The sequence below is a fragment of the Natator depressus genome, chromosome 15, assembly GCF_965152275.1.
Source record: "Natator depressus isolate rNatDep1 chromosome 15, rNatDep2.hap1, whole genome shotgun sequence".
In the NCBI taxonomy this organism is placed as follows: Eukaryota; Metazoa; Chordata; order Testudines; family Cheloniidae; genus Natator; species Natator depressus.
In genome coordinates, this window is record NC_134248.1 from 11,680,636 (window position 1) to 11,694,873 (window position 14,238).

General features: G+C 44.5%; 1 protein-coding gene across 1 annotated transcript in view; it reads left to right on the forward strand.

Moving 5' to 3' along the window:
- Positions 1-14,238, forward strand: part of DEPDC5 (DEP domain containing 5, GATOR1 subcomplex subunit) — a 65,186-nt gene that overhangs the window by 43,379 nt on the left and 7,569 nt on the right. Inside the window, exons 32-38 of the mRNA XM_074972349.1 lie at positions 1,333-1,441; positions 4,200-4,262; positions 6,219-6,370; positions 7,245-7,322; positions 7,757-7,889; positions 8,940-9,048; positions 10,066-10,293. Of these exons, the coding sequence (XP_074828450.1) occupies positions 1,333-1,441; positions 4,200-4,262; positions 6,219-6,370; positions 7,245-7,322; positions 7,757-7,889; positions 8,940-9,048; positions 10,066-10,293 (872 nt within the window). The remainder of the gene's footprint in view (positions 1-1,332; positions 1,442-4,199; positions 4,263-6,218; positions 6,371-7,244; positions 7,323-7,756; positions 7,890-8,939; positions 9,049-10,065; positions 10,294-14,238) is intronic.

Here is a 14,238-nt window from a genome sequence, read left to right on the forward strand (position 1 = left end):
TCTGATAGCATGGATTCCTCTCCCCATACAGCGATCAGATCCCGTACCTCCCGTTCGGTCCGTGCTGGAGCTCTTTTGCGATTCTGGGACTCCATCATGGTCACCTCTGCTGATTGAGCTCTGCATGGTCACCTGCAGCTTGCCACGCTGGCCAAACAGGAAATTGAAATTCAGAAGTTCGCAGGCCTTTTCCTGTCTACCTGGCCAGTGCATCTGAGTTGAGAGTGCTGTCCAGAGCGGTCACAATGGAGTACTCTGGGGTAGCTCACGGAGGCCAATACCGTCTAATTGTGTCCACAGTACCCCAAATTCGACCCAGCAAGGCCAATTTCAGCGCTAATCCCCTTGTCGGGGGTGGAGTAAGGAAATCGATTTTAAGAGCCCTTTAAGTCGGGGGAAAAAAAGGGCTTTGTCGTGTGGACGGGTGCAGGGTTAAATCGATTTAATGCTGCTAAATTTGACCTCAACTCCTAGTGTAGACCAGGGCCTACTTACCTCTTCCTTCTGTTTTTGTGTTGGGCTTAGCAATACATTGTGGGATGGGGGAAGCACCTGTTCATTTTCTATGAAATGTCAATTAATCTTCTTTTCTGTATATGAAAAATGTTTGTGTCCGTTCATACTGGCTCTGTTTTGACTGAATGTCCATATTTGAGATTCATCAGCTCAGGCAGAAATAGTCTATAGGTTCATGGTTTTGTTTTTTGTTTTTTTTTAAAAAGACATAATCTATTTTTGCAGTCCCAACTGCCATTTTCCTCTTAAAAACCAACCAAATGCTCAGCTACTTGTAAGAGATTTTCACTCTAACAACTCCCATCATAAGACAAAAGAGTTGGTTGCATTTTATAAACTCTAATAGTATTCCTTTTGCAAATCCCTGTGGAAAGTGCTCTACGTTAGCTGCATTTGCACAAAAGTGTCTGACTAAAATGGCTGTAAAACTGAGGCTAAGTAGATGTGTTACCAGCAATAATTTAGGAATGATGGTGAGTAAATTCCAAGAGTGCTGGTACCAGATATATCACTGAAAACAAGGAGTGTGATGCTAGTGTACTAGGGGAGAGCTTTGAACATATTCAGAGGGCAGCAAGTATTGTGTGTTAGGAAAAGCAGTTAATAGATTCAGGGCTCCAAGGTATTGTGTATATGGGGTAAAATCATCCTTTTCTAAAAAGCTGATAGACCCCTTTGAGCTTGAGTGTAGGGGAAAGCATCTGTCTCTAGAAAGCACACCAATGCTTCCTCCCAAAACTATAGTTTTCAGCCAGTGTATGGTCCAACCTGGGACACTATGTAACCATCTTTATGGCTTTTTATCCTTTGTTTTAGGACCCTGGGGGAGCAGCAGGCAGCAATGCTTGCTGGGAAGAGCTCTGCCCAACCTGCTGAGAGTGGGAGTATTGCCATCACTCCCACCTATGTGGACAGCCCACGCAAGGTAACACCACTCTGGCCCAGTCTCTAGCTGATAATTTCAGAAGAGGCATTCTCAAGTAACAGAGAGTTCTTGGAGTGGTTGTACACATAGATGCCACTCTTGCTTCGCATATGCGCCATGCGCGTGAGGTCAGATTTTTTTAAGCCAGCAATGTCTGTTGGGGCTGCTGCTGCATCCTAAATGTCCTTGTGGCTCCCCCCACACCCCCAAGGCAGAAAGGGTGGGGCAGGTCCAGCTGTCCCTCAGTTCATTCTAAACACCTGTGACAGCCAGATAGAACCCCTGGCGCGTTGGCCTGCTTCTCTGCACACTGTGCTCAGTTAGTCGTAAGTTAGTCTTCTTGCCCATTGACAACACATAACTTGGTATTTTAGACAGGTTCAGGTTTTAAGACAGAAACACCACATACACAGCCCCATATAGGGGCTCTAGAAAAATGGCAGAAGCTGAATCTCTGAGGTTTGAAACCTGCCCCTTGTGGGAAGCTTCAACGCCACTTAATGATGAGCTCTCTAAGTGCCTGTTTTGTTTAGGAGAGGGATGTATTCCTGAGCAATGTACCATATATCACCTCTTTTCTAAGCAAACTCAAAGCCTGCTTAAAATTGTTCCTCTTGGAGCACTCTGCAAGCCTCATTGGACACTGAAAGGAAGGATGCAGCTCTAGACCTCAGTCCTCCAGTCTGTCATTCTCCATGAGCGCCCCAGGGAGCCGAGATTCCACCCTAAGCCTCCAGGGCTATGTTGACCAAGAAGTTGCACTTATTTGCCTCCGTTCTGGCTTTCATAATGTCTGATGGGGTCGTCATGAGCACCGCTCCAGAGCTGAGGCACAGGTGCCTACTGAGTCATGACACAAGATTCATGAGTCTGACTTGTCTCAGGATTAACTGTCGAGGAGCAGCCAACAGCCTGAGAAGGGCCCCTTTGGTGCCCTGGCACTGACCATTAAGAAAGTGCCCAATGGTACAGTATCCAGGGCATATACAGCATCCCCTTGAAGATCTGCGTTTGAATGTAGTTTGTATTGCCAAGTGAACTGGCACTGAAGTTTTGATCTTTTCACTAAGAAAAACTTATTTGTGTTGGAGACATGGACCTCACTGAGCTCCATGAGAGGAGAGGGTCAATACACTTAAACTTGGAGAAGCTAGGTAGAACATTAAGACTGAAGTACATTTGCAAACCTTCAGACCCTAATTTGTGCTATAAAATCTCCTCTTAAACCTCTACTGCATAGTAGCCTGCACTTTTGCACTCCTCTTCCCTAGTTAAAAACCACACTACTTTTTGCATTGCTGGGATTTCACATAGCAGGACGTGGGGGAGGAGAGTGATATGGGGAACCAGCATGCTCTACAGATGGAGGAAAGAATAGCTTGGCTGTCAGTGATTCCTGCTGACTCCACTGGCAAAGTATTTTATCACATGCTACATAGGAGACCTTGCTCTAAGCACAAATACGGCTGGCCATAATTAAAAAGTAGCCGTATTAAAATCTGTCCTTCATGGAAGATTTAGTGTAGAGTTCAGACAAGTTCATCAGTCACTGGCAGTGTCCGGATACTCCAGTGATAAGCTCTTTATAAATACCTACAGATAGAGATTTTAAAGAGAGCAATGGGTATTTTCACATTCACAGGTTACAATTAAATGTTTCCATTAGTATATGAAAGATTCCGAACAATAGCAAACCTCATCAAGCAACTTCAGCCTCACCCAAAAACATCAATGAGAGCATGTCTCAGACTTCTGGAATACATCATCTCATGCATCACATAAACATCCTGGAGCTCGGAGCCATCCACCTGGCATGCAAGGCATCCTTGCTGCAACCCCAGGGATCAACAATCCAAGTGCTGACAGACACTACCACAGCTGTGTGTTACATCAACAGATAAGAGGGAGCATTCTGAGTCAAGGTCACACCAAAATGCACCTTCCCAGGCTGCAGGACACTATGGGGGATCAACTTAGCGGGTAGTTCTCAGCCAACCATGAGTGGTTAGCATGATGAGTTAGCTTGGTACAAAAACCATTCGGGGAACACCTGGCAGTTTGTAAAGTTACTTGCATTAGCATTTGTGTTTGGGGCCACAGCTCACCTGCCATGTTCCTACACCAAAGAAGGTGCCAGGTTTATAACCACGTGGTGAAGTCCCTAAGGACTTAAGTCAGGTGTGCATGTACCCCCAGGTACAGGCCCATCTTAGTAACTTCAGACTGGAGAAAGGCTTGTGCCTAAAGAAGGCAACAAAGAATGAAAACACAAATGAAAACCTAAAGGGCTCAATTGCCTTATCTTTTTTTCGGGAGAGGCTCTTGGCACAATACCTTGGTTAGCAGCAAGGGAAGAGTCCATGCCAGGTGTGTGTGTAGGAGGGGGCGTGCCCATTTAATTTGTGCATGCTTTGACATTGGTGAAAGAGCTTCTTTACAGTGAATTTCTCTCCCTCTCCCCTGCACTATAATAGACTTTGAGGCTGTGCTCAGAGCTGCATGTGCTTGGCCAGGCCCCTGATCAGTGTGATAGTCTCATGTGATTGTCTGGGGCATTTGTAACAGGGAGGTGGAATGTCTCGGAGCAGAGTCTGCTGATGCTCTGAACTCTGATCTGCCTGGATGGAGGTGTCTTTTTGGTTTTTCACTCCCTCCCTGTGGTGACTGCACACTTGCACAACGCTGTCTTTGCTTTTCTTCACCTCCTTGTTCCTGTCGCTGCTGCTGCTACTGCTTCTACTTCCTCCGATGCCTTCAGGATGGGGCCTTCTTTATGGAGTTTGTTCGCAGCCCACGCACAGCTTCGACCTTCTACCCGCAGGTCAGTTTTGAATCAGATCTTCCCATCCCTGACATCTGGATTGAAACAATGAATTGCATCTCAGGTCCTGAACTTGTAACTGAGGAAGCTAGGCCTGGGCTAGTTACCACCCGTGCTCATTGGTTTCTGCAGCAGTGAGATGTGCATTGCACTAAAAGGGTAGTAATTAATACAAAGGGACTGCTGGTGAATGCACTTATTTCCATCCACAGCTCTGTATTTGTATTGTGTTTTGGATGCTCCTGTACCCTTCCTTGTTGTTCTTTACTTGCCAAATACTCAGACTTTTCCTTTCACATTGTTAGTAAGTTCCTGATTTCTACCTTCACTAAACAAGGATGGCAATAGCTCTTACTTGTCTAATTCTCTGTTAAATATCTCCTGTGGTATCTGCTTTGATAGCTGGTGCTGTAGAGAACCAGGTCAAGGTGCCACCTTAGAATTCTTAGCTTACTCAGGGATGGAAACATTGTGGAATTCACTGTGGTCTCATGGGGTAGTAAAAAGAAAAGGAGTACTTGTGGCACCTTAGAGACTAACAAATTTATCTGAGCATAAGCTTTCGTGAGCTACAGCTCACTTCATCAGATGCAGTGAGCTGTAGCTCACGAAAGCTTATGCTCGATAAATTTGTTAGTCTCTAAGGTGCTACAAGTCCTTTTCTTTTTGCGAATACAGACTAACACGGCTGCTACTCTGAAACATGGGGTAGTAGTGTCAGATGCCATTTGCACACTCCTTAGTAGTTGATTACAGGGTAATGCATCCTCAGAAGGTGCTGCTAGTCCAAGCCAGCTCTGGAGTTGGGAGGGATGAATGTGCTGTAGCTTCAATATGGAGCATCTGCCACTTTTGGCTGTATCGAAAGGGCACAATTTGCAAAGTGTGAGAGCTTGGGTGATGGCAGTGAGGAGAGGTGACACAGAGTAAAGCCTTCTCCAACCCCCCGAACTGGCTGTCATCCTCCATCAAACTCCCTGCCAAGGGGAGCTGTATGCCTTCAGTCAGGTCCTGTGCTTGACTCTGGGCACTGTGGAATCATAAAGACAGATAAGCCCTCATTGTACACCTGTTTGAGTTAGACTTTCTCTGCCATTCACATCTCCCTCACCCACTCCTCTTATGTAGCTTTTACATAATGTGTCTTTCCCTAAGCCATATGTGTTAATGGCAGATGGCAGCTGATAATTACAGCCTGTCTTTTGCTGAATCTTTCTGCGTTCCTGTTCTTTCTGAAAGGCTTTTATGTTAATTTTTGCTAACTATTTAGTCTGCCATGGACTAGTACAAGTGTTCCTGCAGGAGGAAAGTGTCCTGTAGTATCACTCAGTGACATGGCTGTGGGCGAGTGCCAATCAGTTTTCTGATACTACCCTAAAAAAATCAAAGGTAGATGGATTATGGCTTCTTTTTAGAGAGAGAAAGAGAGAGGTGTGCATGGGTGTTTTTTTATTTTTTGTTTTGCATAATGAAAACTGAAATCCCTCTGGTGAATTCACATGCTTCAATCTCAAAGGAAGAGCAGTGAGCTTTTAAATTGCTCACCGCTTCCATTCAGTGACTTGAGTTCCTGTTCTGTCAGTCACCATGGCTGTGTGGTGGTGCTTATTCTCTTAAATCTAAATCCTTCCTTGTTCGTTTTTAAAATTTGAAAATATCGGGCTGCAGCCAGCTTTGCTACCTTGCTACCAATTCTGTTAGCACGGTTGCTGCTTACTTGGTGATCTTTGTTAATCTGGGTCAATCTGGGACACTGATGTAACGAATTGCAGAGTTGTCAGTAGCTCCGACCAAAACAAGACCGTGTTTGTCTTTGTTGTACATGTCTATGGTTGCATAAAAGACTGCTTGCCCTGTGAAGAGTCTGAGCTGGGGTGCTTACGAGAGGCAGGGAAAGTCGAAAAAGGAATGTACTGTGAATTGTATAAAGGTGTTGCTATGTCTCGCTCCTTACAGGTCTCTATAGATCAGACAGTTCCTCCAACCCTAGATGGCAACATGTTGATAAACACAGGCCAGTCAGCTGATAGGGGCAGCACTCAGCCCTTTGGAAGCTCCCAGAATATAGGAGACCAGGGATATGCCACAGCTGGCTCCATTGAGAACAGGTAAGACGACCACAGCAGTTCAGTAATGATATTCTGTTCAATACATTCCTCTTGCTGGTTACGGGGCGGGAGGGGTACTTAGCAGAGGAAACATGTGCTGTGCTCCTTTCATGTGTGTCAGCACTGGAAGGCACATGTCACTTGAAGACCATGTTCTGTGACTTAGATGGAGAATGCTGTCCTTGAATAGTGGCACTAAAAACCAGCCTTCTAGCCCAGTTGTCCAGCACTGAATAGATATGAGCCTGATTTCCCTCACCCCAACAGTCTGCTCCTTCCAGAACTTTTTTGTGGCTATTAGTGGAGCACTCTGAGAAAGCCAGGGTTTGAATGGATGTGGAAATCAATATCTTCTCTTCTCTGAGGAGACAGGGGACCCTCCAGTGCATAGTTAGATCAAGTGGGTTGTTGGAATCCAAGGGGTTCCAATCTGGTGGTGAAACATGATGGGGGAAGTGGTATTAAAAATAAACTACAGTAGCACCTGTTTCCCATGTTAGTAACTTTCAAATGGCATGCTTTGAATTGCTTCTGAACTACAGTGCATGCAAATAGGGTTTGTATAGCATGAGTAAATCCAGTGCAAAAATGTGCTTGCAGCTTTCACTTGTTCTTCTTTAGTCATCTCTGTTCCTTAAAGGTAACTAACTCCTCCCCTTTGCTCTGTGCTGCACTAAGGAGGTTTCCTGAGGCGAGAGCTGCATGCTTGGACTCTCCTCCCTTTTTGCAAATTACTGGCACATGCACCAAGAACAGAAGATAAAACGTGGAACAATTATTGCTGTGAAGAGAAGAAACAGCAGCTCTCCTCAACATCTGCCAAACTAGACTGGCAGATACAGGACTGTTAAACACAATTTTGTTTACTTTCCAGCTCTCAGCAGTCTTCTGCAAGCTCCCTGACTTCTTCCTCCACTCTGGTCGAGATTCTTGAAGCCATGAAGCACCCCACGTAAGTTTTGAGTCAAAACATGCCTAAAATCTCACTGTGAGGCTTTGAAGCAGGATTTGATAGGTGGGCCCCCAATGAAAGAGTTTCATGGTCTATGGTGGAATAGCTTTTCTTAAGTGATCTTTGAATTATTCAGTTCTAGCCTCTCCCAGCAGGAGTCACTGTAGAAATTAGGGTACAAAATGTGGCTACACAGAGTTCAGGTGCTACAGTCCCAGGCCTGCCTAAGCAGGAGTCACTGTAGAGGGAATAATTTCGGAGCTTTCTCCATTGCAAAATACAAACTTCTGCAGTCTCAGAGACTAACGGTACACAAGCTACAGAGAACTTCAGATTTCTCATTCTGGGTTTTCCTCCTCTGCAGTAGTAATTTTTCTGTCTTTCTGTGTGATTTCAGTTCATGTTAGTTACATGCTTAACTTGTTGGGATTCAGTACAGGGATCCAGCTGCTCTCTGAACAGAAGGGCCTCTCTCCGTATTGTTTCATCAGTGCTGAGGTTGTCCACTGGCTGGTGAACAACTTGGAAGGGGTGCAGACCCAGGCTATGGCCATTGACATCATGCAGGTGAGAGAAATGTCCCATTCACTGGGGAAAGCATAGATCTTGGGAAACTGTATGTGTGTGTGTCTGTCTGTCTGTCTCTCTCTCATATTTAAAATCCTCTTACTAATATAGTTTTCAAGAGTGTCTCCACTACTACGTATGTGTAGGGAAATGTGACTTTCTATCACTAGGTTTTTATACCTCTCCTTCCCCCAGTAAGTATTAGCTTGAGATGGAGATCACAATAAATATGCAACAATGTTTGTTTTGTAAGTCAGATACTGGCTGGAAAAAATATTTTCTTCAGTGCTTTGATTTTAGATGTCCTGTCACAGAGCAGCATGATGATGTGCGATAGGTGTTGCATTTTTTCCCCTGCTGGTGTGATGGTGGCAGTTTTACATACAATCTCACACTGACTGGTGGTTACCAAAGGCCCTAGTTTTAGCTAGGAGTGTAAGTCACTGCAGTGTGGTTGTATTTTCTTCTAATAACTGCTTTGGGTACTGGAGCTGTCATGAGAACAATGAGCATAAAACTGTTCTGTTCAAGGATACTTACATAAGTACACACACTAAGTGTAATACACACACACGCCCTGTTGAACCACATCAGGGTTTGTGTTTTGAGGCTCAGAAATGCTCTAGAATTCATTTCTACTGAGACTCCACACCAGCTAGCAAAGAGGATCCTTGAACCTTTCTGAGCCCTGAAGCCACATGATGGCTACTTACAGCTCCCTGAAAACCCATATGTTAGACAAAGGCACATAAGTAAGACGGCAAACACTGGAGGTAGTACACAGAGTGGAAAGAGTCTAGTTAGTACGGAACTTCAAAGGGACAAAATACAGTTTATCTGGAAGATGAGGACTTCTGACCCTATTCACTACTAGCCTGCTGGGTTTTCGGCACGTCTAGGGAAGCACTGCTGCTGTTCTCATCTTTACAGGTGAGGAGCTTGAACCTTTAATGTCTCCAGAGGAAAGACTCACTTTCCTAATGTCTCCCCGTTCCAACCCCAAAGCCCCGATTCACCACTGAAAGCTGCTTTTCATTTGTTTTTCTTTAGAAAATGCTGGATGAGCAGCTGATAGTTCACGCATCTGGAGAGGCCTTGCGCACCTTCATCTATGGGTTCTACTTCTACAAGATTGTCGTCGATAAGGAGCCGGACCGAGGTCAGGCTTTTATGTAACTACTGAGCTTTCCCCTATTGCCCTTCAGTGTAGCCCTTGAATTTTGTTGAGTTGTTGTAGGTGTTGCAGCAGAAGTGCATCTTGAGAAGGGATTTGAAAGGGGAGCACCCTTAAATAAATGTTTGCAGGAGGGGGGATGGTGTATAGCAGGGGTCTCAAACTCAATTTACCTTAGGGCCAGTGCTAGTCCTCAAATCCTCCTAGTGGGCCAGTAATGTCACCGAAGATGGTATTCAGAAAAGAAAACGTTTATATTTTATTTTTTATTTTGAATTTCTCAGAAATAATGAATCTGTCATACAACTTTATACAATTCTTCGCCTGCCAGAGAGGTTTCTAGTGTTTGCCAGAAACCTGGCAATGCTTCAGTTCTGTCAGTTTGTTGATGTTTAGCCTCAGTGACTGAGCAGTTTGAAACCTTCAGGATTGCAGCAAGGTGGGCATCAGACAGCTGTGTTCTCTATTTTGACTTGTTTATATTCTTTGTGGAAAAAAGTGATGCTGCCTCCCTGGCTAACTCTGCCTGGCGACTGGTGATGGTATCTCTGTCCCTCTCCCCCAGCCAATGGGAGCTGCAGGGGGCGGCGCCTGCAGCAGACGTTGCCAGCAACGTGTCTACATGTGTCTCTCCTCCAAAGGCCGCAGTGGGGAGGTTCTCGGGCCGCAGATCGCCCGCGGGCCGGGATATTGAGACCTCTGGTGTATAGGGATCCAAAGAGATGTACTAGCCTTTGTGAATTTAACACCAAAAAATGAAGGGTAATTTAATAACAGATGGACAACTCAGCTCTCCCCATCCTCCTCACCACATACCCTTTAGAAAAGATCACCAAATTTCCTTGAACTGTCGACTCACAGGATGGGAATTGGAGGACAAATGTGAGATCTCCAGCTCCCTCTGAACCTAGACTCTAGAAACTCAGGAAGTGTAATGGTAACCTTGTGTGTTAAGGGATCTTTGTTCTTGACTGACCAGTCTTTCCCATTGCCTTTATCCAGTGGGTATGCAGCAGCCGCCCACCATGTGGCACACAGCAGCAATGGACGATTTCTCCACTTTCCAGAGGAAATGGTTCGAGGTGGCATTTGTGGCAGAAGAGCTCTTGCACTCAGAAATCCCAGCATTCCTCCTGCCCTGGCTTCCCAGCCGCCCAGCCTCTTATGCAAGTAGGCACAGTTCCTTTAGCCGCAGTTTCGGAGGACGGAGCCAGGCAGCCGCACTATTAGGTAGATGCGGAACACAGATGACATCTGGTGAAGTACAAGGGAGTAGTTTTGAAGGGGAATAGCAGCCAACCAAGGGTATGATCTCACGTGGACCAGCAACAGGCTGCAGATCTCATGCTGGCCGTACGTTTGTCATGCAGGTGGTCTCATTGTCATGTCTCTGGGATGCGTTTCACTGGCTGAGAGGAACAATCTGTACTCATTGTTACCTAAAAGCAAAAAATTAAACTATTCCCACCATCCTCAGAGTTTGAGGAAGAGATAATACTCATCTCCCGTCTCCATGGGGAGCTGGTGTGACTCTTCACAACCACATGATGGAGTTCGGTCCCTGCTGTGCACATGGAAATAGAGCACCAAAACTTCACTTAACTAAATCTAATGTTCCTCAACAATGTTTGCCAGTGGCAAGAGCCCTGGTGATACTCTTCCTGTTGAGAATGGAGTGAAGTGTAGGAGAGTCCTGTGTACAGTGACACTTGGAGACCGTGGTGGCACCATTCTAGGGTGTAATGGGGAAGAACTCCAGGTCAGACACCTGGGGCCACAATTACAAAAGATACCAGCAGTGTGAATGAACTGGGGGTTTGAATCTGGAACATCAGGGCATGCAATGGGAGTGGGTATCATTATCCCATCTTAAAATCTCCTTCCATTGTAAAGCACTTTTCACTAGAGTGCCACAGAGACCACACACACGGTGCCTTTTCTACCACTAACAGCCAGTGAAACTCACTAGTTATATGTCCTAATATGTGTGCTTTGTCATCTTCTTGTTGCATTTCCAGGCCAGTTTGAGTCACTTGCTCCTGCCATATGCTATATGTTCCCTGTAAAACATGCTAGAAAAGTCCATTGCCATAACTTCAGATTTATAAGATGCATCTTATAAAATCTCATCTAAATTTAGAAAGAGAGAATCCCCAGTGCTCTTCTGTTATATGTTTGACTCCTCTGAAGAGAAGTGACATAACCCTTCTTCTTATATAGTAACTGGATCTTCTAAATCTGAAGCTATGGTAATCTGTGTATATTTTTGAAAGCTTTGTTCAAAGAGGAACAGCGTAAGAAACCGAAAAATGAGGGGAGGGGCCTAGACCAATAAGCTAACAATTCTATTATCTAAAGCTAAAGTGAGCAGGAGGCTCCTTACCTACTACACACTAAAGCTATCATTTTGGCCAGTACAAAACCTTATTGGCATAATTAATGAGCTAGGTGAACCTGAGCCCAGCCTGGTATCCAGATAATGTGTGGTTCAGAGGACTGAGGCTCTGGAGACCTTGGTTCTGCTCATGACTCTGTGTCTGGCTCACCATGCAGCTTTGGTAAACCACTTCACTTCTCTGTTCCTCAGTTTCCCCATCATAAAATGGAGATAATGATCCGTAATCAGTTTTGCTGTTCTGGGATGAAAAGCGCTTCCATACTGCTGCTGTTGTCCATCCCGGTTTGTTTGAAAGGATGATTGGATTTTCCTACAGTAAACAATGTGGTGTTACCTGTTCTCAGAAAGAAACAAGTTTGTGTGCCACTTCAATGCTGTTTCTCATCTAAACACTCCAAAAACATTACCAGTACATCTGAGGCAGGAAGCTTTACTAACCTCAATGGCAGCCGGTCCACGTGACTTCATTTGTTCCTCTCTTGACTTTGGCTGCATTTGATTTCTTCCCCTCCTCCACCTTCCCTAAATGTCAGCCTGTGATATGAAACAGCATGCAAGTGTTGGGAGCTCTGGAACAAGCTCTGTGTACCCGCAAAATCCTTATCCTTGCCAACTTCCCTATCACTTATCTGATGATTGTCCCTTTTCCCTTCCCAATGAAAATCTGATCTGTGATATATGTAATCTTGTCCCTTTTGATTTATAGCAATGCATGCTGCACTAGTAATTATAACCATGTACATAGTTAATCTGTGGTTGAAGAATAACCTGTCTGCTCCTCTCCAATGTGCACTGTAACTCATTAGTTAATACTGGTACAAGACACAGTTGGGAAGCAGGTGAGTTCTCTTAAAATCAGCCAAGCGTATGGAAAGCCAGAGGTCTTCTGTTATAACTTCAAATTAGGACCATTTTCTAAGAACCCATTTGAGTCTCCTAAATTTAGAGATATTTAAAATCCTAATCCAGTGATAGTTTTGAAGTTGTGGGATTGTTAGGAGTGCTCCTATGGGGATTTGCCTCCAGTTGTTTGGTCTGTGAATAGAGGCACTGGGTAAGGTAGAACGAGACAGTTTGCAGTCTTGATGGAGAGTCTTGTGTTACCAGTAACTTGGAGGAGAAACGATCTAGCAGTGGAGCAGGGAGTTCATTCTTCAGCATGTGCTAATTTATACAAATTGGCTGGTGTATTGTTGTGTCTGGCAGCTGCGCTGGCAGACAGCACCTGCCTTCCTTACTGATTTAGTTGCTTCTGCTTTACCTCCTATTGGGATGCTCCCCTCAAACATCCCAAACTGGGTTTCTGTGGTGGTTCATCATTTACGTTACATTGCATGGCTCCTGAAAAGCTGGTATTGTAACTTTAAGATGAGCCCCCAAGCCACCCACAACAGTGCATCTTCAGTGATATCTGAGTAAAAAGCAGCAAGAAAAATAAAAGAATAAGATGTTGGTATGTCTGACCATACCTGGCCTAGATGGGAGTAGGACAAGAGAAATCTTTGCCAGGAAGTGATGAGACTTATTTACAATAGAGCATCTACATGCTCTCCAAGATGACACCTTTGGCATTTATTATTATTATTTATTTCTATCTCTTTTTCTGTTGCCAAGCTAAAGTAATTGCAGCATAAACAATAGGATGTTGCACTGTTAACCCAGCCTCCTAGAAAATGGTCTCCTGACAAATTAGAGCAGAAGCAAAGGTGGGAACTCTGCCCTTGCCCCAATTCCCCAATTCCCTCCATCTTGGCGCTGAATTTCAAAACTTAATTGGGAACTTTTAAATGCTAAGACTACAAAACATGAGCAATTCCTTTTCTCTGCTTAAAAAATACCAAACAGTTAATCAAAGACAGTTCAAATATTCAGGTTGGGAAATGTCTCAGCAATATTAACACAGCCTTAGTGCGTATCGTTGGTATTTTATGTCCAATATTGAACAGCATAGAAACATATTAAACTAAGGCATGTAATAAGAAAAACAAGAAATGGCAGTCTAGTTTAAGGGGTAGGGTCCTGGACTGGGAGTCAGGAGACCTTGGTTGTATTCCTGGCTTTGCTGCTGACTTGCTGTGTGACCTTGGGCATGTCCCTCCCTCTTCCTGTACCTCTGTTTCCCTTCCTACCCTTTGTGTCTTAGGGCTGGTCTACACTAAAGCTGTAAGTCGACCTAATGTAACTGAAGTTGATGTAACTTAGGTCGACTTACAGCGGTATCTACACCACACTGTCGATAGGAGACACTTTTCCTCCGACTTACTTTGCGCTTCGTTGACAGAAAAGCGCTCTCCCATCGACTTAGCGGGTCTTCACTAGACCCACTAAATGGACACCACTGCATCGATTGCAGCCGAGTTAGTGAGTTAGTTGTAAGTGTAGACAAGCCCTCATTTATATAGAGTGTAAGCTCTAGGGTGCAGGGACCTTCTTTTACTATGTGGCTGTACTATGTGGCCTCGCACAATGTGGCCCTGGTCTTGGAGGGGGCCTCTACGCATTACAGAAATACTAATTTAAAAAAAGAAAAGAATGCTACCTAAATGCAATAAGCCAAAGATGATAATGCTGTAGGAACCTTTTTGGTTTTTTGCCTTTTTAAAAATTGTAATGTGCAGCCTTAACATTGCATTAATATAGACCACTTTTACTCTGGAAACTAAATGCATTCCTCATCTCCTTTTTGCTGTCATTGTAAACTCTGGAATACTCCTTCCCTGGTGTAAAAATGTGCAGTGTTGTGATTTGTATGGAGAAATGTAAAGAACATTGTAATC